Source organism: Camelus dromedarius, chromosome 2 (assembly GCF_036321535.1).
Source record: "Camelus dromedarius isolate mCamDro1 chromosome 2, mCamDro1.pat, whole genome shotgun sequence".
In the NCBI taxonomy this organism is placed as follows: domain Eukaryota; kingdom Metazoa; phylum Chordata; class Mammalia; order Artiodactyla; family Camelidae; genus Camelus; species Camelus dromedarius.
The window spans coordinates 115,325,474-115,350,956 of NC_087437.1; the positions used below are offsets into that span (position 1 = coordinate 115,325,474).

The 25,483-nt window shown below is 36.5% G+C and overlaps 1 protein-coding gene and 1 non-coding gene across 19 annotated transcripts in view; one reads left to right on the forward strand and one right to left on the reverse strand.

Moving 5' to 3' along the window:
- The window catches only part of TTC3 (tetratricopeptide repeat domain 3), a 109,617-nt gene that overhangs the window by 29,503 nt on the left and 54,631 nt on the right, over positions 1 to 25,483 (forward strand). For 14 of the 18 annotated variants that reach the window (XM_064475859.1, XM_031459393.2, XM_031459398.2 and 11 more), the window contains 11 exons: positions 2,252 to 2,306; positions 9,275 to 9,437; positions 10,367 to 10,412; positions 11,255 to 11,375; positions 12,374 to 12,437; positions 14,684 to 14,744; positions 17,856 to 17,940; positions 20,254 to 20,388; positions 21,033 to 21,113; positions 21,946 to 22,058; positions 24,112 to 24,232. In XM_064475859.1, coding sequence (XP_064331929.1) covers positions 2,252 to 2,306; positions 9,275 to 9,437; positions 10,367 to 10,412; positions 11,255 to 11,375; positions 12,374 to 12,437; positions 14,684 to 14,744; positions 17,856 to 17,940; positions 20,254 to 20,388; positions 21,033 to 21,113; positions 21,946 to 22,058; positions 24,112 to 24,232 — 1,045 coding nt within the window. The remainder of the gene's footprint in view (positions 1 to 2,251; positions 2,307 to 9,274; positions 9,438 to 10,366; positions 10,413 to 11,254; positions 11,376 to 12,373; positions 12,438 to 14,683; positions 14,745 to 17,855; positions 17,941 to 20,253; positions 20,389 to 21,032; positions 21,114 to 21,945; positions 22,059 to 24,111; positions 24,233 to 25,483) is intronic. The other 4 variants (XM_064475881.1, XM_064475886.1, XM_064475885.1 and 1 more) reach the window with 1 other exon arrangement.
- Positions 5,933 to 6,004, reverse strand: TRNAA-AGC (transfer RNA alanine (anticodon AGC)). Its single transcript has one exon. It is a non-coding gene; the product is annotated as a tRNA-Ala (tRNA).

The window sequence follows — 25,483 nt, forward strand, 5'->3', positions numbered from 1 at the left end:
AGTGTGTCAGTCTCTGGTGTACAGCACAGTGTCCCAGTCATGCATATACATACATATATTCATTTTCACATTCTAAAAGCTTGACTGTTTACCTTTGATATTTAAATTTATAGTCCATCTGGAGTTGACTTTTGTATTTAGAATGAGGTAGGGTTCAAGGTTGATATGAATGTCCAGTTGACTCAGCCCCTCTTTTTAAGAGTATGTTTGCTCCGTGCACTACAGTGTCACCATTGTGATATAGATGAGGTGATTACATATAAGGATCTGTTCCTGATTTATATACCCTATTCTGTTCATCAGGTCTTCTATCTTCAGATAGCTTTTTTTTTTTTAAATGTATAATTTTAGTAGGTATCGCTATCTGGTAATATAAATTTCCTTGCTTTGTTCTTTGTAATTTCTTTTTAAGAAAAGAGTGATGAGTCCCCTTAGGTCACACGACTACCCCTAAACCAGGCAATGAAGGAGAATGGGATTGCCATGATTGGCTTAAATTAATTAGAAATTAACTCTAAATCTTGTGGTAGTGAGGTAGACCCTCAAAACAAAAGTCAAGTAATCAGGTAGAGGAGGGGATAGCTACTGGGGTAGATTACCCCCAATATTAGCTTAGGGTTTAAGACATTTTTATTTATTTGTTAAAGATGAGAGAAATCTGAGCATATTAAAATTTGATAGGAAGTTGGACAACGGTGTTAATGTACTTAATGCTCCTGAACTTTACATTTGAAATGGTTCAAATAGTAAATTGTACATTGTGTATATTTTACTACAATAAAAAAAATTGATGGGGCAGGTTCTTGAGAAGGAATGGCTAAATTTACACATGAGAGATAGGATACTTGATACTGTAAAGAAGGACAGTTATATGGCACAAGTGGAGAAATTGGCCATGTAAGGAAGAATAGGACACCTTTATTGTAAAATTTTGTAAAGGAGAAAAGGTAGGGCCAAATGTGAGTTGGTCTTTATGTTTGGTGGTAGGAAATTGAGAGAGTTCTCTTTGATGTCTCCAGTTTACTCATTGAAGTAAGAGGTCATCTGCTGAAGGAAAAAGCAGGGGTTGGAAGTTTGAGGAAAGGACCTAAGATGTGAAATGATCACTTTACAAAGTTAGAGAATGGTTTGATCTAGAATGATTGCTTAACAATGTTGAAAGCCTTTTTGGGTTGTTGGAATCATGAGTAAATAGTGCTACCAGTATGCTCTGCTGTGTAATTTCCTCCAGCAGTACTTGGCTCTCTAGATGTAGTTATGGAGAAAGCAGAAAGTAGGAGTGATCCAGCCTTGGGTTTTGCCATACAGCAAAATGTAAACACAAGGACAATGAAGTATAAAGAATTAGTATACATGTGAATATGAAACGATGAACCGGCGAATCTTAAGCTAAATCAATCAGGAAGTAGAAAAAAAGAGAAAGTGGGTAAGTCAGTGAGTTGGCCACCCTGAGGAGATAGCAGGAACAGGAACAAGTAAGATAGAAGGAGCTAGGTTATAGGGGAGGGAGCGAGATGCCTGAAATAGTCATCTGGGGGTTTGAACAGTTTTGAGTGGTGAGAAAGTTCCCAGGGAGGGCAGTGGTGGGCGGCTGAGCTGGGGTAAAGCAGGAGGTCACTGAATGTAAGGAAGCCAGGAAACTGTGAGACTAGGAGTTAGGTTTTAGTACTTGCCAGTTTACGAAGACTGTGCTTTGGCATAGTATCTGAAAACAGGCAGAACTGAATTATTATCCTCATTTTACAGGTGAGAAAGTGGGCATAGAGAGGTCAGTCACTTCCTAACAGCCCCAGTGACAGTCAGTGACTGAGTTGGACTTAATCTCTGAATCATGTCCTAAATTTGTGCTCTGTCCACTATGGCTTAGCTGATGTGTTGTATGAAAGATCTGGGGGTTTTATTTTTGGAGATCAGAAGCTTGCTGACGTGCAAAAATAGAACCCAAAAAACTGTTCAAATAATAGCAAGAAGTTAGGCATAAGTAACATGGTTAGTTGTGTGCAGGAAATACTCCAGAAGTATTAAATGTAGTTATTCCTGGGTAGTTGTGATTGTGACTCTGGGTGACTTTTCCCCTTTGTTTTACCTTTATGTATTTTCCAAATTTCCTATAATGGACAGATATTACACAGATTAAAAAATTGAAAACTAGATTATATATGGAAAATTAAAGTATAAATATATATATGCAGTATATGATGCCTTTATTTTTAAAAGTTTGAATATTTTATTTCTTTTTTCTTTTTTAAAGAAATGCACTTGGTGATGGAAAGAGAGCTATTATTCTGAAGAACAATTGGACAAAGGTAAGTTTCTTTTATGTTTTACATTGGGCAAATAGTGCCAGACAACTTTGTAAAAAATCTGTTTGCAAGATGTACATTCTCTAAAAGTGCTGGATAAAATTATGCAGAGCTCAGGAATGTGGCAGGGGAATCTTCAGTTCCATAGTCAGAAAGGAGATGTAGCTAGCACGGCAGTAAGAGGCTGCGTGTGTCTGAGGAGGTCGAGTAGCCCATAGGAATCTTGGGGCCCCTTAGTGAGTGAGATGCCGGCATCTGCACGTTCTGGGTGGATTACAGACCTCGCTGTGAAAGATGAGACTTAAACCTTAGACGGAACCATAGGAGACTATCTTCATAATCTTGAGGTGGGAAAGAATTTCTTAAATAACACAATGCACAAATCAGTGGGGGGAAGGGGGGAAACTGATACATTTGACTGTATCAAACTTAAAAATTTCTTTGTGTCAAGACACCATGAATAAAATCATAGTCTGGGAGGAGATAATTTGTCATATGTATAATGTTTGTAAACTAATAGGGTCGTATTCAGAACATGCAAAGAACTAAAATAAATAAGGAACCCAGTAAATCCAATAAAATAAAAGCATTTCAGAGATGAGGAAACCTGAATGGGTAATAGAAATAAACTGTATTTCCCTTCCTAGTAATTAAAATTGTAAAGAGCTAGAAACCAAGAGAGCCCAATAGGAAGCCTCCAAACAGAGCCACATGGACACCCACAGTGAAAAGAAAACTGTGATATTGTCTGAGTCCTTCAGGTTGGCAGAAGTTAAAGAGACCAGTAGTCCTGATTACTGGTGAGTTCGTGTGCTAACAGGAACTTTCAGTAAACCAGTCACGGTTGAGTTGGTGGTGGCCAGCTTCGAGAGCACTCTGATGTGTATCTGCCGTAACTGATTCTAAGGGTGTGTGCCCCACAGACATTCTTGCATTTGTGCACATGGTGAGAGGTGCAAGGTTGGCCACTGCAGCACTGTTTTAATGGCACAGAACTGCAAATACCTCAGTATCCATTAATAAAGTAGTGGATGAATGTGGTATTTTCACATGATCAAGTTGATACTGTGAGCTGTCTGATTGGTCTCCTGTCTTGAAAATCCGTTGTTTCTCCAACCTCATTCCTGCTCTCTTTCCGTCCACTCGGTGTTGGCCCACTGGCCTCCTCACTGTTCCTTAAACATGCCAGGCCCACTCCCAGTTTGTCCTTGCTCTCATTAGAATGTCTTTCCCCAGAGCATGAGCTTCTCCCTTATTTCCTTTCATTATTCACTGAAATTTCTTTCCTCAGTGAAACCTTCCCTGACCACAGTACTAAAATGCCAGACTTGTCCCTTCCTTGATACTTGCTACCCTCTTTTCTCTGCTTTACTTTTGTTCCTCTTAGTATTTATCATTACTGAACATACAGTACATATGATTTAAGCTGTGTTGTTTTTTGTGGGTCCTTCAGTATAGTGTGAGCTCCCTGAGGACAGGTTTTTTTGTTGTTTGGTTCATTCTTGAACCTGGACTGCCTGAGAGCTGCCTGGCATGTAGCAAGCACTTGTGAATATTTGTTGACTTAAGGAATGAATTGAGTGAATGAGTTAACTGGCTTAGCAACGTTTAGATTTTAAAAGCAGTGTTTACATATTTTTTTTTATACCAGAGTGAGTAGAATCATGGAATTTTAGAGTCAAAAATTGTGATTCAGGTGGCCTAGGAGTGTATCAGTCTGGGAATTATAAATTCTCCAGGTGGACTTCTGCATCCACATTTTGGAGTCACTTTTTAAACACCTGATTTTATAGACGAATTTGTTGAGTCCCAGAAAGGTAAAGTGACTTTTGCAAGGTGTCATTGCAAGTAAAAGACAAAATTGAATTGAGAGTCTGGCATTGGATATGCTTCTATTTGAAGGTGATCAGTTTGTTGCCATTTTCATTATGGGTTACTGCTGTACTTGAAACAGAATGTTTGCTGATCACTGAACCTGGCATTTGGCAGGTGCTCTATAAATTTATTTACAGAATGAATGGATGATAGAGTTCTTAACACTGAAACCTAGACCATGATTGTGGTTTTCCAGAGAGAACTTTTGCTATTTCAATCTATTATCAACTTAGGAAAAGAATACCAAAACTTTCTTAATTACTTTGAGGACTTTATGTAGAATGTTTATTCCTGGCTTAATTTGTTAAACATGAAATATTCACTCTTTTTTAAAAAGACTTTATGTTTTTAGAGCAGTCTGGGTTCACAGAAGAATTAAGAGGAAGATCCAGAGATTTCCTATAAATTTGCTCCCTCTGCTCCCCCCGTTCATAGTCCCCCCATTGTCAGCATCCCCCAACAGAGTGGTACCTTTGTAGGCTGATGAGCCTACATGGACACATCACAGTCACCCAAAGTCCATAATTTGTCTTAGGGTTCACTCATAAGTGTTTTACGCTCTCCGGGTTTGGACAATGTGTAATGACATGTATTCCACCATTATGGTTCATGCACAGTATTTTCACTTCCCTGAAATCCTCTGATCTGCCATCCTTCCCCCCAAACTCCTGGCAATCATTGATCTTTTTACTGCCTCCATAGTTTTACCTTTTCCACAACTTGGGATCATACAGTGTACAGCTTTCTCAGATTGGCTTCTTTCATTTAGTAATATGCCTTTAAGTTTCCTCCATGTCTTTTCATGGTTTGATATCTGTTTTTAGCACTGAATAATAATACACTGTCTGGATGTACCACAGTTTATTTATACATTCACCTACTGAAGGATGTCTTGATCATTTACAGAGTTGGACATTTGTGAATAAAGCTGCTGTAAAAGTCTATGTGCAGGTTTTTGTGTGGACATATGTTTTCAACTCCTTTGGGTAAATACCAAGGAGTGCAGTTGCTGGATTGTGTGATAAGAATATGTTTGGTTTTTTAAGAAATCAACAAACTTTCTTCCAGAGTGGCTGTAACATTTTGTACTTCCACCAGCAGTGAATGAGAATTCCTGTTGCTCCACATCCTTCCAGCATTTGGTGTTGTCAGTGTCCTGAATTTTCGTTGTTCTAATAGATGTGTAGTGATATCTTGTTTTAATTTGCATTTCCCTGATGACATATGATGTGGAGCACCTTCTCATATGCTTATTTGCCACTGTATATCTTCTTTGATGAGGTGTCTGTTAAGGTCTTTGGCCCATTTTTTACTTGGTTCTTTTCCTATTGTTGAGTTTTAAGTGTTCTTTATATATTTTGGATAACAGTCCTTTATCACGTTTATCTTTTGCAAATATTTTCTCCTGGACTGTGGCTTGTCTTCTTATTTTCTTGACATTTCTTTCACAGAGTATAAATTTTAATTTTATTCAAGTCCAGCTTATCAGTTATTTCTTTCATTGGTCATGATGCCTTTGGTATTTTATCTAAAAACTCACCACCATACCTGCAGTCTTCTAGATTTTCCCCTATGTTATCCTATAGGAGTTTTAGGTCTTTGATCTATGTTGAGTTAATTTTTGTGGAGGATGTATTCATTTTTTTTTTTGCATGTAAATATCCAGTTCCAGTATCATTTGTTGAAAAGACTATTGTCAAAGATCAGTTGACTATATTTATGTAGGTTTACTTTTTTGTTTATTTGCTTTTTAGTGGAAATACTGGGGATTGAACCCAGGACCTTGTGCATGCTAAGCACACGCCCTACCACTGAGCTATATTCCCTCTGCCACCTTGTGTATTGTCTTTTGATGTTATACAGGATGCAGACCAATAGCCTCACAAATGTCCTCAAGAACCTTTTACTTTTGAGGAGTATAATAGGACTCTTTTGTTTGGGAATGAGAAAACCTAACTCAGATTTGGCATAAGTAGAAGATGGAATTTATTACTGGCTTATGTAATTGAAAAGTCCAGGGGTCAGCTTCAGGCATGGTTGGATCCATAGACGTTTTTCTTTCTATTTCTCAGTGGTGCTTCCCTGTTCCTTAGCATCATTTTCAGTCTTTTTTCTCTGTGCTCTCTGTGTTCCTTTTTACGTCGGTTCTGTTGCTGTCTCCTCAAGTTCACAGATCTTTTTTTCTGCTGTGTCTAATGTGTCTTTATTTCTATCTAATTTATTTTTCATCTTAAGTGCCATAGCATTCATCTCTAGAATTTCAGTGTATTTCCTATATATTTCATGTTTTTACTTAATGTGCTTACTTTTCCCCTTAGCTTCTTGAACGTATGAAATATATTTGTAATGGTTTTAATGTCCTTATCTACTAATTCTATCATCTGTGTCACTTCTGGCTCGTTTGTAATTCATTTTTTTCTCTTTATTATATATCACATTTTCCTTCTTTGCATACCTAATAATTTTTGATTGGATACCAAACATTGTGAATTTTATCTTGTTTGGTACTAATATTTTTGTATTTCTGTGAATATTTTTGAGTTTTGTTTTGGGATGCAGTAAAATTATTTGCAAACAGATTCTTTCGAATGTTGTTTTAAGCTTTGTTGGGCGATACCATAGTGGTATTTGGTCTAGGGCCAATTTTTCATCCACAACTGAGGCAAAACTCTTCTGCATACTCTACTTAATACTCCGTGAATTCTGGTGTTTTCCACTCTGTTCGGTGGAGATGGGGATTATTCCTGGTCCTGTGTGAGTGCTGACTCCTGTTCTCTTTTAGTTTTTCAAGTGGTTCTTTCCCTGGTTTGGGTAGTTGCCCCATATGAATGTACTGATTGTACTCAGCTGAAGACTCAAGCGGGACTCTCTGAAGATTTCTGGAGTTCTCTGTCCAGTTTTCTTCTCTCTGGTCCTCTGCCCTGTAGACTTGAGCTGCTTTGGCATTTGTGGACTCCTAGCTCTGTCTTAACTGAGACCATATTCTCTACCTTGGGTTCCTTCTTCCTGTGCTGTGGCTTCGAAACTCCTTCAGTAAGCTGGAGCAATCATAGGGCTTACTTTCTGTGTTTCTCATCTCTGAGGGATCACTGCCTGATACCCAGTGTCTTGTTTGCAAACCTTTGTTTCATATATTTTGTCCTTGTTTGTTTTAGACAAGAGGGTGTATCCAGTCCGTTACTCCATCTTGACCAGAAGTGGTAATTAGAGCATAGACTCTCTTGCCTTCATTTTGAAAAAGTGGAAGCCCCAAACTGATATCCTAATAACTGTTAATTCTAGTGGAAAGAGGACCTCTTTTAGTATTTAGGTAGTACACCTGTGGGATGCCTCAACCTGATCTTGGTTGAGCCATGTGCCTGCCTGTGGATCAGTTACTGTGACCTGGGCAGTGGTATATCTCCATGGATCAATCTCCAGGGTCACAGCTATGCTTCTGCTCCACCAGACATTGTTGAGATGGGGCACTAGGGTTGACAGTCCTGCCGTTACTGTGTGGAGTAGGGATATGGGGGTGCAAAAAAGGAGGGGATGCTAGGCAGATGAACAATATATGTGATAGAGAAGGAGATGGTGTCAGAGAACAAAACTTTCTTTTGTAATTGGGTTCAAGAAACTTTCTGAGATACCTTTAAATTCAGACAACTTCAGCAGAGATACCTGAATAAACTTTTTTCAACTGATTGAAGTTATACTGGGTTTTACAGAGTCTAGGGAAAACGACTCAGTAAAGGATGAGAAAGGTGGGTGGAAAAGAGAAAGAAATAAAGTGTTTTCTACAAATTTACCAGGTAGGGTTTATAATCTCTTATAATTTCTTACGCTGTGATCTATTTAATGCACTTATCTAGACTTTAAGTTGATACATGCTTAGTGGATAGAATTTTGGTGTTGTAGCGTATCTGTGAGATCTCTATTTTCTTATGCTGTTGGAGGAAAAGCGGAGTTTAACTAAATGCACTCTGGACTGGAATCATCGATCTGAGCTCAAATAGTCTGGCTAAGAAGTGCTCCAGAACTCCCGAGTGGGGCTGGTGCACCAGAGCCGGAGTCTACAGGCACTGAGCCTGCATTAGCAGAGGGCCTCTGGTTGTTTCTGACTTCTCTCAGTGGAGGGTTTATCTTTCTTAAAAGGATCACTTACTTCTGATTTCATACTTTCTCATAGAATCAGAATGCTCTTTGTAAAATGTATAGTAGAGGAAAGAGCTCTGGACCTGGAGTCCTAAGATCCAAGCTCTTTTGTTTGTCTCTAAATAAACGTGGCAATAGGCCTCTTACATTTGTAACTTGCTTCTTAGGTGGACATACAGTGGGAGTTTGGTTTGGGAGTTGGCTAAGTTAGCCCCAGGTTTGGTAATATTAGCTTTCTAGATTAAAATGTTCATGTTTAATATAGAAGATTTCCCAGTCTGCATAAATGGAGCAGCCAGGACTATGGTTCTGCAGCAAAAAAACAAAACAAAAAAACCCAATCATTGGAATTACGAATAAATCAGTGGTTTTGGATCTTTTCTTGAAGCCAAGAACTATACTTAGAGATAAACTACTTAAAAGCTGATTAAGACAGAGAGAAGGAAGATCTACCCTGGATACATCCCTTATCTGTGCCTGTGCTTGTCAAGGGGTTGGGAAACTACTGCACAAGCTGTTTGTTCCTATCAGCGCTAAAATTCTTTTGATTCCAAAAACGTAGGGAATGTAATGACTTAAAGACTATTATTGCCTGCAAGTATTTTGAAAAAAATTGTTACTCATTTATAATGAATTATTTTTATAGTTAACTTGATACAAAATAATGTATTTCTTTATTAGTAGAATACGTTCAATAAAGTTTGAATTATTTTCTTTGGGGAGGTACAGAAATACTGATCTCTAGTCAGTTGTTAAAAAATACTGTGATTACTGTTCATAACTTTTCACTTAGCTCATTTAGGTAATTTTATTTCCTGAGAGATAATAACATTTTATTTTTTATTGATAGGCTCCTAATCTAACATCTTAACCAGTTTTCAAGCAAAATATTTTTTCTTTATCTATTTTCTTTAACTTAAGCATATTTTTGAGAAAAAATTAAATTTATCTTTTTGGAACAGGGTCATTATCGTTATTGTGCTGCTCTTTCTATGCTGGGGGAGTATGACTGGGCCCTGCAAGCAAACATAAAAGCTCAAAAACTCTGTAAAAATGACCCTGAGGGAATCAAGGATCTAATTCAGCAGCATGTAAAGTTACAAAAACAAATAGAAGACCTGCAAGGTATTTCACCTAAGATTCTTTTGGTTACAGTCGAATTCCCTTTAAAACTTTTGAAGGTGGGTTTCTTGGATTAATGGAGGACCATAAATCAATTCTCAGATGATTTGTACTTAATTTGTTATCTTAGTCAACTCACTTAAGTTTTTCATTTCTATTCATGTAGAATTATGTTAGTATTACATTCCAGTAGGTAATTATAAATGATTCGTATTTTTATTGAAACAGACAGCAACAAATTATTATTCTTTTGTAAAAAAAAAAATGCCTTTTTGAAGTTTTGAATGAAGTAAAGCCTTTTTGAAACCAAGTTGTTTTAAATTTTTTCCTCCATTATTATAATTACTTCCTTAAGAAAAGGCCCTTCACCGTTTGTGGCTAATTCTTAGTATACTTAATGTGTATATACACACACACACACACACACACACATATATATATACCCTCAAAATTAGGCTAGGGATTCTAGATTCTCATTCTGCCCTTGTTTTCTCTCCTAAGTAATTTTGCTTTCCCCAGTGCCTGAAGTTACCTGACTCTATACTTTGAACATACTGACCTTTCCTGTTCTTCTCTGTGTAGTCAGTGTCTCATGAAGCTGAGCTGAGCAGTCCTATTTTGCTAGCAGATGTTGTCATCCAACATAACATGATTATAAGATTGTGAGCTCTTTGAAGACAGTTACCATCTCTAATTCAGATTTATATATTGCTGCATCTAGTCAAAGATCACATATAACGGGATGTCTTTGTGTAACATTTTGTTAACACCATCCAAAAACTAAAAATATCCAGAAAACGTGAAGTTGTTTAGGTTTATTTTTCAGTTGTCTGTATTTGATATTCTTAATGTCAGCTCAAAGGAAATGTGAAAATCTTAAAGTATGTGTTGCCAATCCGCTGATTACCGTGTATGTGTGATTGCTTTTATAGGTCGAACACCAACTAGGAATCCAATTAAAGCCTTTTACGAAAGCAGGTGAGTTCATATCAGATGGGTAGCTGTTGCTTGGAAGGATTTTGCTCTGTGAGTTTAAGAATTGCTGTTTGATGCGTTAGTAGATAATAGTAACCACAGTAAAGCTGGGGATGGAAGGATGAAAGGAGACTTTTTAAAGTCTTTGTAAGATCAGGAGACCTGTGATTTGTTGGATTTGGTTTGCTTACTGTTGTGCTGAACCACCTGCATATGTATATATTGGAGATCAGTAGCCTAGACCTGTGGACAAAGAGGGGTGAGATGGTAATTGGTTGTTACTGTGCTTAAATGGCGCCAGTTTTGGCCATGAGGGTCCTGGCAGCCAAAAGCATGGAGCAGGGGTACAGTCTGCTCCTTTTACTCTTCACCTCTGTCCTGGAAACATCTGCCTCCAGCCTCCTGATATTTTTTCAAAGGCTAAGACACTTCTGTTAGAAATAGACAGCAGATAGACTTCAGTATGCTCATAAGAAAACAAATTGCAGCCAGGATTCTCTTTTTAACTTGGTAATTAAAATGGATTAAGCTTTTTCCACATGCTTAGATGCCTAAGATTCTGACGCTCTTAAATTTAAAACAGGGGGACTTCCTTATTTTAATATTAGAAACTAGGATACATATCTTAAACTGTTCTTAATCTATTTTGAGGTTTTAATACCAAATTTAAAGTAATATTTATGTATAAAACCCAGTCTCAGAGGTAGAGATTCTTTTTGAAACAGCATTACCTTGCTTTCAAGGAAAAAAGGCTATAATTGCTGAAATTTCTTTGTTTGAGGGATAACTTTTTAAAAATGTTCATCAATAGAAATAAAATGATTATTTCTTTTATTACCACTCAGGGCCTGCATACCTAGTTTATCAGCACCTGCATTTAGTACGTCGCTTAACTTTGTGGAGACTGAAAAATATTCCAGAAAAACTAACCACGAAATGGCAAACGGTGGTAATCAGAATCTAAAGGTAAGCTCAATTAAAAACTAAAATTAAAATTGTAATTTCAAGTACAGATAGTCTGATAATATTTTTTGATAATGGAAACTAAGTATTTTGGTAATACGAACCCCTTTTTGCCTATTGATATCAAAAGAATGATTCTCTTTTTAATAAATAATCTGGCTACCTCCTATGACTACAGTCTTAAAGATATTATTTCAGCATTACAGAATTTCTTTTGAAATCACATTTGTGGGCTTTCAAAATATTTTTCCTAAATTTCATTTTGCCACTTGGATAGTTCCCTTTTTTCCCTTTACTTGTCTCTCAACCAAACAGTCACTTGGAATGAGTGACAGTGGGGTCTGTAATCTGCTTGACTGCCTGGTACTGCACCGGCCCACCCACCCAGCTTGTGCTGTGCTGGGTCTTGGAGGCACCCCATCCCAATTTCTGCCCAAGGTATTTTCTGCAGCCTCTTGCTGCTCTTAACAGCAGTGGTCCCTAGCCCTTGGTTCATTGCTTTGCTCAGCAGAACTTCAGTGTGATGATTTCTTAGGGCACCTCTAAGCCTATAGCCTGGCTCTGTGACCAGTGTCCAGATGACCTGTATCTGAGCTAGCGTCTGAACTGTAGTATACTCAAAACTTAGCAGGTTATCACCAAGTTCACATTTACATTTCTTCCTGGGCTTTGAGGGCGAAAAAAGGGAATTGGTGTTTTGGGTTAGATGGGAAGTAGGCATTGAAGGGAATGTTTCCAACCCACCATATAATCCTTTTGTTGTTAATAATGAAAATCTTGAAGAGGTTGTATGCAGTTAGGGAGAGGAGCATGAGGAAGGATGTGATAGTATTAATTCAGTATTTATTGTTCAATACTTGCCATTTTGTTTGTTTATTCATTTGGTAAAGCTGGCTATTTTAGGTGTCAGATAAATACTGTTCTCTATTTTATTATTTAGCCATTGAATTCTTCATGGCCTTATTTTTTGGGAAGTCTTACTAATTTTATTTTCATGGTAGGCGGCAGACGAAGCTTTGAAGGTAGATGATTGTGACTGTCATCCTGAATTTCTACCGCCATCAAGTGAGTTTTTTTTCCTTACGTAAATTGTGGCTGACTTAGTGCAGTGTTGGCCAAACTTCTGTGCTCCAGAATTTGCCCAAGCCTCACTTATATTTTCTGTTGTTCTCCTTTTACTTTACAATGCTTCTGTGTCAAGAAAACATTGAATGTTTATTTGAAATCAGTGCTTAGTCTTTTCATATTATTTAATACATTTAATTTTGGAAGTCCAAATAGAAGGAATGGAAAGGAGAGATGAAGTTCTTCGTGGTCTGCTAATTTTCACTAGGCCAGTGTTTCTCACCTTTTATTTCATTATCTACTTCCTGCCCCTAGAGCCTTTTTAGACATTTTTTTCCCTAATAGCACTCTTCTCATGATACCACAGATACTGTTAATCTGTTTATGTTCTGTGTACCTATGTGCTTTATATATAAAAAGAGTTCGGTATTTTTCATCTCCTAATAACCTTCTTGGGGCTGATGTCGCCCCTGTTGAGAATGGGTGCTTTAGTCTAATACTAGTTTATTTAAATTATATTTGCTTAGTACATATTTTTATTTATGCACTTATAAAAACGGGGACACCAACAGGACCTCACCTACTTGGCATCTTTGGGAAATGAAAGGTTCCAGAAGAGCGAATACTCAAGCCTCACTTATTAGTCTCCCTTTATACTGCCAGATTTTGATGGAAATCATTCTAAAGGGATTACATTCTTCTCTTTTAAAACAGGGTTTAAGAGAATACAGATTTTTCTCTCCTTTTTTTAGCCATTTAAAAAAAAATTGAAGTATAGTTGATCTACGATGTTGTGTTAGTTTCAGGTGTACAGCAGAGTGAGTCAGTTACACACACGGATTTTCTTGATGACTCAGGGTTGTTACTGCACACAGGTTACTAATCTCACGCTTTCATGTGTGCCTTCTGGGCTTGCTGTGGTGAGATTGTTGGCCTTCTGGTTAGTGATCCTGTTGCTCTCTTTGCTTTTCACTTGTGTTTTGGTTCATTTGGGTTTTTTTTCAGTGTTTTTACTTGTGGCAGCCATTTCTGTCTTTTGCTTCCTGCAGTTCTGCCTCCTCTTAGGCTCCAGTGCTACGTATGCAACTACTTACTAGTAGTTAGCACTTCAGCAGAGTTACAGAGGGGGCAAACTCAGGTGCTTACCTGAGCTGATGTGACTCTCATAGCATATGGAAAAACTTTGAGGACCAAACTTTTTTTTTTTTTTTTTTTTGGAAAACAGCTTTTAATTTGATATTTCTCAGGCCGTTATTATCAGATAGCACATTTAAATAAATAATTTAAATACTGTCCACATTTCCGCATCTACATTCAAGTCAAATAAATTGAGATCCCAGGGTTAGATTAAATCATTTTGCCCTAGTTCATGCAGAACTCTTGTATCTTTTTAGAAGCCGCTTTTGTCTTCTGAGGCCTCCAGAACCAGCTCAGGCTCTCATTCCCCTCCCTAATACATAGGCTCTGACTTGCCTCTGCTGTCTCTCCTGAAGCTTCCATCAGTACACCCTGTCCCTGTTGCTGTGCTCTGTCCTATACAGCTTTACAAATGTCCTCCCCGCCTAAGAGTGTACAGTGCTCCCTACTCCTGTGGGTGAGGTAAAGGCTGAGCTCACAGAGCTGGGGGATCAGAAACACTGGGCCTCTAAACACTCACCCCAGCCTGCCCTTGCAGCCCCTTTCCAGCCTGTCCTGACTCAACTTGCAAAATCACACAGGTTTACTTAGTGTTTCTTAAAATGAACTTCATTTGGCCCATTCTGTGCCAATCCTACTTGTCCTTAAAACTAAACACAAATGCTGCATTCCCGCTAACGCTTTTCCCAGCCACTCCAGCTCAAGTGATTTCTCCCTTCTTGGAGGTATAAGAGCAGTTACTGTGGAATTAACACGTCAGTAACAACATGATATCTTCTTTTCTTAGTGGGGATTGTTTAATTACTGAAGTGACTGTCTTTTCTTCCCATTTGTTATGAGCTACCTGAGGACAGGAGCTACAGCCTGTATCTCTTCTGTATCTACTGTAGGCCTAAATGATAATCATGATTATAGTTTATAATAATTTTATAGCACACATTGAAAAGCATCAGTAGCTTCTTTTTTGGCTTACTTGTTTATAGTTTGACTCACATAATATTGCTTCCTTTGCTTTCTTAGTCCAATTTACATTTTCTTTTATTGTTTTACTTTCAAGCTTGTAGATTTTTATGTACAGATTTCAAGAATAAATACTTTTATATTTGCAGGCCAGCCTCCAAAATATAAAGGAAAACAAAAATCCCGAAACAATGAATTGGAGAAGTTCAGGTATGTTTTTTATCTAAGGGTTTTTTTTGGTTTGGTTTTGTTTCCATAATGTTCTCCTCCCAAGAAAAAAGAAAAAGGGAAAGGAAGTCTCTTTCAGGTAGTACCTGCCTTTACATATGTGTATTATCGTAAGTACTAAAATCCCTTTCAACTATCAAGGCATGTCTTTAGGAGAGGGTCATTTTTGGCTAAAGGATGATTAATCCTAGATGTTAATACTGATTTCTGAAAGTCATAAATATGAGATATATCAGTATTGATTTTTTAACATTCCAAAGTACATGCTCATAAGAGAAAAATATTCAGACAGGTATAAAGTGAAAATTTAGTCTCCTTCCCTGTTCACTGTATTTCATCTCTGTCTATTCCTTCTCTAGTGCCTTCCTTTAAAAGCTTGCTGTTAGTAGTTTCTTGGCCATCTAGGAACTTGCTCTGCATACACTGGCACGAGTATATGTTTATTCAGAGGCTCTTTTGAGTAATTATCCCATTAGAGAAAAGGATTTACTAATGAATTGACCACTTATAAAATTAGTTCTACCAAACGTTTTCCCCCAATTAACAGTAGGAACTCTTACCACCTGTCTTTATAGTTAATCTGCTACCTACAAAGATACAAATTGATGACAAAGTGGAATTATAAATCTTACAACAGATAGAGAAATTCATGAAGTCAGTGAAAGTGATGCTGAAGAAACTACTAAGCCAATTTTGCCGCAGTTATACCAGTTTTCATCTCTTAAGGCTCATTCCTTGATAGGTGCTTCAAGGAGAATGATGGAATATCAAAGCACTAAGAGAAATTAGTAAAGCCCCATTTTTAAAAAATGACATTTAAAAAAACTTTTTTTTTTTAATTAAAGGATAGTCAGTTACAGTGTGTCAGTTTCTGGTATACAGCATAATGTCCCAGTCATATATACACATACGTATATTCATTTTCATATTCTTTTTCATTATAGGTTATTATAAGATATTGAATATAGTTCCCTGTACTGTACAGAAGAAATCTGTTTTTTATCTATTTATATATATGGTGGTTAATATTTGCAAATTTATCCCTTCCGGTAACCATGATTGTTTACTATGTCTTCGAGTCTGTTTTTGTTTTGTAGATGAGTTCATCAGTGTCTTCTTTTTTCTTTTTTTAGATTCCACATATCATGTAAAAAATGAACATTTTTGGATGATGCTACAAAAATTAAATACAAAGCAAGGCCATAGTGCCTTATGTTATTCTATTATTTGTTAGAAAAGTCCTGCATCTCCCTCCTGGCCCCCCTCCCCTCACCACAGAAAGAAACCAAAACCAAATCCATGATCATTCTTTGAATACATAGTTATCATTTTAACCCATTTTGTTAAATTTATTTTCGTAATACTTTGTTTCTGTTTTCAAGCTGAACGCTCTTCTTGGTTGTGTCTACTTTGTGAGGTTATTTAACAATTAAAAGGGATAACCACATAAAAAATTTAGAGCCCTGGAACATGGTAAATACTGAATACACTTCAACTATCATTATTGTTCACATTATTATTTTCCTGGTTGTTAGGACCGCTCCAGCCTACAGCTTGCTTTTTTATCTCTTTCAAAATACCTTGAATACCTTCCCATATCAGAACATGGAGGTCTACATCCTTCATTTTCATGGCTGTAGGATATTTCATAGTGTAGATGTATGTGAAGGAGAAATTTCTAGAGTGGAATTGCTGTCAAAGGAGATGCATAATTTTAACTTTGGTAGATATTGCCAAGTTTTCCTCTCAGAATATGAGCACTGTTGACACTCCCATTAAGCTGTGTGAAGGGGTGTGGTATAATAAAAATATTTATATACTTGGTCTTTGTCCCCAGTTCCTGGCACAGAACTCCTAAGACCCTTGGAATTTCCTGAGTTATGAATTATTTGCTTCGTTATTCGTAACGAGTTCCTTTTCTCCCTACTTGAGTTTATACTAATGAAGTGACTCAAGGCTGGGCCCCTACCTCCAGGATTGAGGCTGGTCACCAGAAAGACCAAGCTTGTGATTGGTTGGAACTTTCAGCCTCACCCCCTGATCTCTAGGGGGAAGAAAGAGAGCTGGAAATTGAGTTTAGTCACCAGTGGTCAGTAATTTAATCATTCTTGCCTGTGTAATAAAACCTCAGTTAAAAAACCTCTAAACTTAGGGGCTCAGGGAGCATTTGGGTTGGTGAATACTTCAGGATGCTGGGAAGGTGGTGCACTCTCCAGACAGCTTGAAGGCTCTGTGACACCTCTCCCCACATCGTCCTGTGCATCCTTTGCATTGGGGCTGATCCTAAGTTATATCTTTCCTAATAAACTGTAATAGTAATTAAAGTGCTTTTCTGGGTTCTGTGAATTGTCCTAGGGAATTGTTGAACCTAAGGATTGGTCATGGGAACACTTGAGTTTGTAGTTGGTGGGGCAGAAGTGTGGATAGCTTGGGTACCCCAGTGAGGCTGAAATGAGGGCAGTCTTGTAGGACTGGACCTTTAACCTGTGGGGCCTGAGTTATTAACTCCAGAGGTGGTGTCAAAATTGAATTGAATTGTTGGACATTCAGTTGGTGTTGGAAAATTGGTGTGGAAAAATGACAAGTATTTGATGTCCAGAAATTTACACATTTGGTGTCAGAAAACACCACCTAGAGCACCTGAATCTTCCCTAACCTCACCAGCATTGGGGGTCAGGCTTTCTGGAAAGGTTATATCTTACTAGATTTTCGCGTGAGATGGAGCACCCTTGCGGTGTTCATCGGGCACTTTTCTTGCGTCAGGACTTTGTTGTTATCGGTGACTAGATCTGTAATAACTTGGTGATTAGCATAAATCCTCCCAATTTCTTTTTTTTTAAAGCTATTCTTCCATATCATCTCATTAATCAGTTCATCTGGTTCCCCCTCCCCCTCTAATTTTATGAGGATTTTTATTGGATTTAGAGATTAATTTGGAGAGAATTGGCATCTTGGTAATATTTCTATTTAAGAACTAGTAATTCTCCATTTACTCACTGTTTAAAATGACCTTCAGTAACTAATATTTTTCTTTAAATTTAAGCAGGATTGTTTTATTTTAAAATAATTCAAAACAATTCTTTTCTTTTTTAGTTCTGGTTCACAAGGGAGTTTACCAGTAGATTTGAAAAACATCTTAGAGAAACAGTTTTCTAAGTCTTCGAGAGCTGCACACCAGGTAAAGGAAAACCTTTTCTAAAGGAAAAGCACATTCTTGGACATAACATTTTTCACATGAATTAAGTCTAATCATGTATATCTCTTAAGTTTTTTTTCCTTATAATTTTAGTTATAGACATGATTTAATAGATGATTGCTAAGAAACCAAACTATCCATAGTTTGGATTTTAACTTGCTTATTATATGAACTGGAGATTTAACTCATGATTAACACTATAGATTTGAGAATCATTGCTTCCCAAAGTTTTAACTATTAAGTTAAATATTTTAAGATTTAAATTATTTTTAAAAAGGTTTGAGCACTTGTGGTTTTATTATACTTAACTATAAAACCATTAAACAGCAGACTCTTTATTCTTTGAATGATTTATCAGATAATTTTGTATATAATATTCTTTCTGTGATGTTTAAAACATAAGTAATAAAAAATGTACATTAAGGAGGAAGAGTTGAATATGCAGAGCACAGAGGATTTTTCAGGCTGTGAAATTCCTCTGACTTGATAGTTTAAATGATACATATAGTCATTATGCATTTGTCCAAACCTGTGGAATGTACAACACCAAGAGTGGTAAACTATGGACGCTGGGTGATTATGATTTGTCTGTGTGTTCATCCTTGATTATTTATATATATATATATACACATACACACACACACACACACACACACACACACACACACACACACACACACACACATGCACACACCATTCTGATGAGTGACGTTTATAGTGGGGGAAGCTATGCATGTAAAGGGGAAAGGAGCATTTAGAAATCTCTGTATCTTCCTCTCAATTTTGTTGTAAACCTAAAACTGCTCTGAAACAAAACGTCTGGAATAATGCAAGGGATATATAACAAAAAGATTACTTTGAAGGAAATTTATCAAGCTAAATGCATGTATTAAAAGAATAAAGACTTTTAAATTAATAAAGCCTTCATCCCAAGAGCTAGAGAAAAAACTCAAAGAAAGTAGGAGGATATAACAAAGTAGGAAATAATGAAGTGGAAACAACATGTAATGAAGAATCCCCAAGCTAAAAGTTGATTCTTTGGCAACATAAAATTTGCACACACTGACTGAGAGAAAAAAAAGAAGGCACAATAAAACAATTTCAAGAATGAAAAACAGTGCATTACTATAGACCCTTGAATATTACAAATCCTATAATGAACAGAAGTATACCAAGAAATTTGAAAATGTATATAGACCAAAAGGACAAGTTGCTAGAAAAATATAACTTATAAAAATTGACTCAAGAAGAAATAGAAACCTTCATGGAATCCAGAATTTACAGAGCCATGGCTAGTCACTATTTCAGTCATTGAATACCTGTAGAATGTATATTACAGTGAAAGGTTGTCTCTTTCTGTTAAATGTGATTTATATGAGTCTGCTTTGACAATTCAGTGCTTTATGTAAACACAATTTTATTTCTTGTAAGATAAAATATTGGTTTTAAACTTCACCTCTCCAAAATGTATACCAACATAGAACACAATACTTTTTTCAATATGTAGGGTCATTTTAAAATTCAGTTAGCTATTTTAGGTATATGTGACAGATATCTTACTAAGGACTGATGGAATGAAGCGTGTTTTACACATTTTTAATCAGTTTTCTAATCAATTTCAACAGCTTTCTAGTTAGTTGCATAAAAGCATTTTTAGAATCTAACAGTTGGAGATTTTAAAATTATGTCATTTTATATTGATTTTACTGGTTCTAAAAACCATTAAGGACTTAAATTGTAAAGACAGCCTGTAAAGATCAAAAGATTATTTAAATATAAATAACAGGTTTTTTTGAGCTGTTGTTCGTTCACCACACTTTTATTTAGGCCCTTGCATACGCTGAAGACTGGGAGAGATTGAGTGTATGGCAGTTCGAGTCAGCCCGCTCTCACAGAGCTTTCAGTACAGACCATTTATTTGTTCTGTATTGAGGGCAGTAATTTCCATTGGAAACAGGAGGCAATATGGGTCTGTTTTGTAGAATGAAAGAGGTTAGAATGGAATCAGTTCATTCAAGGCATTAAGGCACCATATAGTGTGAAATGAACTACCCTTTCTTGTCATGGGCAGCACTAGAAGTGTTGGAATTAAGATGGTGAAGGCAGTACCTTTTAATTTTTACTTTAATGGTGCTGCGCTGATAAAGGATTATAATGCATCAAGGATAGCTTTGGGTATTTACATATTTTATGATGAGTTATAAAATATAACTGCCCAGTGATGAACTTTGGCATCTTAAGTGTTAGACCAAACATGGATAACTCTAGATTACTAAAACAATTTCTCTTTTGCAGGATTTTGCCAATATAATGAAAATGCTCAGAAGCCTGATCCAGGATGGTTACACAGCTTTGTTGGAGCAGCGCTGCCGCAGTGCCGCTCAGGCCTTCACAGAGCTGCTCAACGGTTTAGATCCTCAAAAAATAAAGGTAAAACTGCCTCCTGGTAACTTGTTCATTAGTGCTACTGCATTTCAGATGAATATGGAAAAGAGCCAAGGCTTTGACTTCATTGTGTTAGTATATCTTAGAGCTTGCCGAGAGGGGCTGAATCTACTCCAAGTTGTGAGAAGCAGGTAATGCTCTGGTTCAGCCTGTGTGATTGCACTTGATACGCAACCCAGGCTAGGTTTTCTCCGTGCCCTGTAGTTGGTGTTCATTAGAACACTTTTTCTCTTATTACAGTACTAAATCAAGGATTTGGACTCACTTTATGTAGTCACATCTTTTCATCTAGAAAGAAAGGATTAGCTAGGTAAATAGTTCATGCAGGGCTATATGAGAGGGGATAACTTAGTCTGTTACTCTTAAGAATATGACTCAGTCACCCTAATCTTATGAACCATGCCTTCAAGGATCTCTGAGACGGTGATTCTGTGTTTTAAACACTTGATAGCAGTGTTATTGCATATCTTTGCTAAACACAATTTCTAATTCTGTTTGGCCTTTATCCCAGTCATAGTGATTAGGGAGATTTTATTACACGTCTTTTACTGTTGCGGTTACCAGGTTGGTATGATGCAGCCTGTGCAGAATTATGTTCAGGTATTTGACTGGAGCATTTTTATTGACAGCAATTGAACCTGGCCATGATTAACTACGTGTTAGTAGTCTATGGACTTGCCATTTCTCTCCTTGGGATTGGACAGCCTGAGGTAAGATTTGTAACAGAGATAATAAGCAATTAAAATATGCCATTAATTTTAGAAGACATGTTAAAATAGCTTTCTCATTTTGGCTTATTTCCTTCTCTGTACTTTTTTTTTCTCTTCCAGTTTTATTGAGGTGTAATTGGCATATAATGCTGTATAAGTTTAACACATTGATTGCCCACTGTGGAATGGGTGCCCCTGAAGAAACACAGCTGTCACCAGATTTGGGTGACTTGGCAATCAATGTGTTAAGGTGTACAGTACAATGATTTGACTTACATATATCATGAAATAATTACCACAGTGAGTTTAGGGGGCACCTTCTGTATACTTTGTTGATAATTTTTTCTTAAATACCTAAATATAATTTCATTTGTGTTGTTTTTTTGAAAAGAAAATTTAGTTTGTGTTTCCATTAAGAAAAAAGTTATGCCAGACCACGTGTGGGAATCTACTTTTTATTTGTATAAAAAGTAAAGGATGTGATGTATCGTGGTAGACTTTTGGAAACACATTGAGGGGAAAGTGGCAAGTTGGAGAACGTAATAAATATTGTGATACCACTTGTGAACAGTTTGGAAAACTTACAACACAAATGTCATTCAGTGCCAACTTTTCATTCTGGAGCCAGACCATTTTGGTTGTGTCTCTGAGTATCCTTATGGTCAAAATGTATGTAATTACTAAGAAAATGAAATGCAGAAGGTATAATTTTGCCATAGAAATTTTTGAATATACAGTTTTTAATACTACACAAAAAGAACAGCCTCCGGGTAAAACCTGTTCCAGCACTCTCTTTTTGTGTAAGTGATCTGTGTTCTCTTTGCTACTGAAGGAATTATCTGAAGCTGAAAACCAGTTTAAGAGGATGATTGAACACTACCCCAATGAGGGACTCGATTGCTTGGCCTACTGTGGAATTGGAAAAGTGTATTTAAAAAAAAACAGGTTAGTCTAAACCCCACTGTTTATGCTCTGGGCTGGAACTCACTTGAAGTGTAGTGTGATGATGATCCCTTTTCTGGAGTTATCTGGTATCTTCTCTGTGGCACACTATGACAGTTGTGTTTACTTTGAGGACTGGCATTTCAGTATTAATTATTAAAGTACGGCCAGTTAGTTAAATCAACTATACCTCAATAAAACACACAAAAAACTAAAGTATGGCCAATCAATCCTTTGTATGTAAAGTATGGCCAGTATCTTTTAGTATATGTCATTTATAAATGGTAACTGAATTGATACAGATTAGTACTTTATAAGTCTGATTATTTAATTTTTTAGTTAAATACCTATTTCCTAAAAAAAGTAGATGGTTTTAATAATAAGTATATATATGTTCAAAGAGATCATGAGTTAGGAATAAAAATCTCTTTTGAACCTATAGTTGAAATCCTTACTCAGAATTTGATATGTAGCTATTCTCTAATTGTTTCATGTCTTATCCCCCCAAATTGCTGTATGACCATTAGAGGACAGGATTATGCCTCAAGCTTTAAAAAATAAAACAAAACCCTTTCTCTTCCTGCCATTTACACTCACTATAGTGGTAGGTATGTTAGATTACTTCCATAAAGAAATAACTGTTGACTGATGAAATATCATTCATAATTCTTAATTATCCTTAGATTTTTACGTAACTGTTTAGAGGAGATTTTTGTCAGACCATTGGTGCTCTGGGAACCCAGTCTTAGAGGGTGCCTAGAACAATCTTTAAAGATCAAAGAAAGTTCTTTTACTTCCTAAAGCTGCTGTTTGACCAGCTCAACTCTATTAAGAATCAAATAGAGGCAGGGAAAGTGAGAATTTAGCAATCACCTCTATAATAATAACAAATTAAATTAATTTCAGTGTTTAGTGTGAGCTGTTTAGGACCTACTGTTTAATGCAGTGATCACATGCAGGTATTCACAATATCTGGGAAAATAACAAATATGTAGCATCATCGAGGTTGTGGTGAACAAAGAAATGTTTGTCATTTTGAAGGGCACTTAAAATTTAATTTCAAAATAATACAGTTTGGGCTTCAAGGTCTCATAAGCTAGTGTTTGCTGTTGTAATGTGCCGTATCTGGCTTAATGTCCTGCTGTTTTTAACAGTCTTAAGGTGAATGATGGTCTAGCTTTTCTGCAGGTGAGGTTTTCTGTACCCAAAGGCAAAAATGAGTTCTTAAATTGGGAAATCTTTTCAAGATTGGAGAAAGCAGGGAACTCTGTTTCTTCTCTAGTCTGAAGAGAAGAATAAAGACTGGAATAACTTTATAATCTAGTATTCTAGTATTCTATTTTTCTTTTGTTGAATGGACTGTGGGACTCTGTTGACATTATTTTTTAAAACCATAAATCAGTATAGAAACATTTCATGTTTATAGTTAAACAGTTTACATACACATTTGTTCAGTTAAAATAATTCATTGCCTTATGGTGGAAGAATCATGTCCAGAATACATAATCTCTTTAAAAATTTAGCAGACGGATTTTAAAAATTAATTAACTAATTAATTATTTTAATTGAAGTATAATTGATTTATAGTGTTTTCAGGTACAGAGGGATATTACTACAAATGTCCTAATTGAGTCAAGTTAAAATTTTTTTTCCTATTTATGATTAATTAGTTGAAGTGGAGCGTTGCTTTTGCTCTTTAAGAATCTTCTTTAATTAGCTTAGTGAGTGAAATAAAAATGGAATAGCCAAATGAGTTCAGTTTTCGGTTTTATTTGTTGAAAACTTTAAAAAAGAAATCACAGCTTTAAAAGAACCAGTGTGTACCTACCATAATAAAGCCAGTGTCCAGGTAGGTTGGTATTTAATTTATATTATTTTTATAGCAAACAGCAATAATGCCTTGGTTTTTTTTAAAGAAAATATAGATTACATTGAATATTTCTGTACAGTGATTTATCAAATGTATCCTTACCTAGTAAGCTTGATCTCTGTGCCTTGTGGGGGATGAAAATTCTTGTCACATCTTTAATATCTTCTTTTTCATAATTATGACTAGATTTCTGGAAGCTCTTAATCATTTCGAGAAAGCAAGAACCTTGATTTGTCGTCTTCCTGGAGTGTTAACTTGGCCTACAAGTAATGTGGTTATTGAAGAGACTCAGCCAGGGAAAATAAAGGTAACTTTATTTCTGTAGAGAGTTTCTTACTAACATAAAAGCCCATCTGCACTCCTGCACTCTGACTCAGGCATCAGAAGACAAAGAGGTAGGAGCACTCTGTCCTCAGATCCTCCACATGCTTCCTTTAAAGACTGGTGAGAATCTTCAGCATTTACTGAATGTTTCATTGAATGTTTCCTTCATGCCAGTCATACGCCTTCTGTTTATCATTACCATTAGCCCTTACAGCAACCCTGCATGATGAGTACTATGATTATTCCCATTTTTCAGATGGGGAAGATTACGTTTAGAGAGATTTAAGTGATGAGTTCAAGGTTGAACAGCTAGGAAATGGGAGAACTGGGACTCAGATCAGGCATTCTCTCTTCACAGCATGCAGTGTAAGCAGTACGACATACTGGTTGTACTTAGTGAAAGATACAGCATCATTGTTCCATTACAGATATTGAGATGGCACTTAAAGGTGTGGAAAGTAGAAATTTAGTCTCATATCCAGAAGCATAAGATGTTTTGCTACTTCTGGAAAGACTAAATTGTGTGATTTGACTGGGATAGATCTTTACTTGTGGTAAACCCTGGCATGTACTCAGAACTTGCTTTTGGCTGAAGCTTTTAAAAGCATAGGAATCAACTCTTACAACTCAGTGATAGAAAGACACTCTAATTAAAAATAGCTGAAAGATCTGAATAGGCATTTCACCAAGATGTTGTATAAATACCCAATAAGCATGTAAAATGTGTTCACAATTAGCCAACAGAGAAGTGCGAATTAAAAAATGATACTACTTCATGCCCACTAGGATGGTTGCAATCAAGAAGGCAGACAATAACAAGTGTCGGCAAGGATATGGAGAAAGCAGAATACCCATACATCACTGGTGGCATATAAAATGGTGCAGCTGCTTTGGAAATCAATCTGGCAGTTCCTCATAGGTTAAAGATAGAGTTACCTTATGACCCAGCAGTTTCATACCTAGATACGCAGATACAGGAAAACATATGTTCTCACAAAAACTTGTACGTAAGTGTTCATAGCAGTATTATTCATAATGGGCCAAAAGTGGAAGTAGCTCAAAGTGTCCATCAACCGATGAATGGTTGAATAAGATGTGGTATAGCCATGTAATTGGATCTTATTTGGCAATAAAAAGGAATGAAGTACTGACACATGCTATACATAGATGAACATTAAAAACATTATGCTAAATGAAAGCCAGACACAAAAGACTACATATTGAATGATTGTTT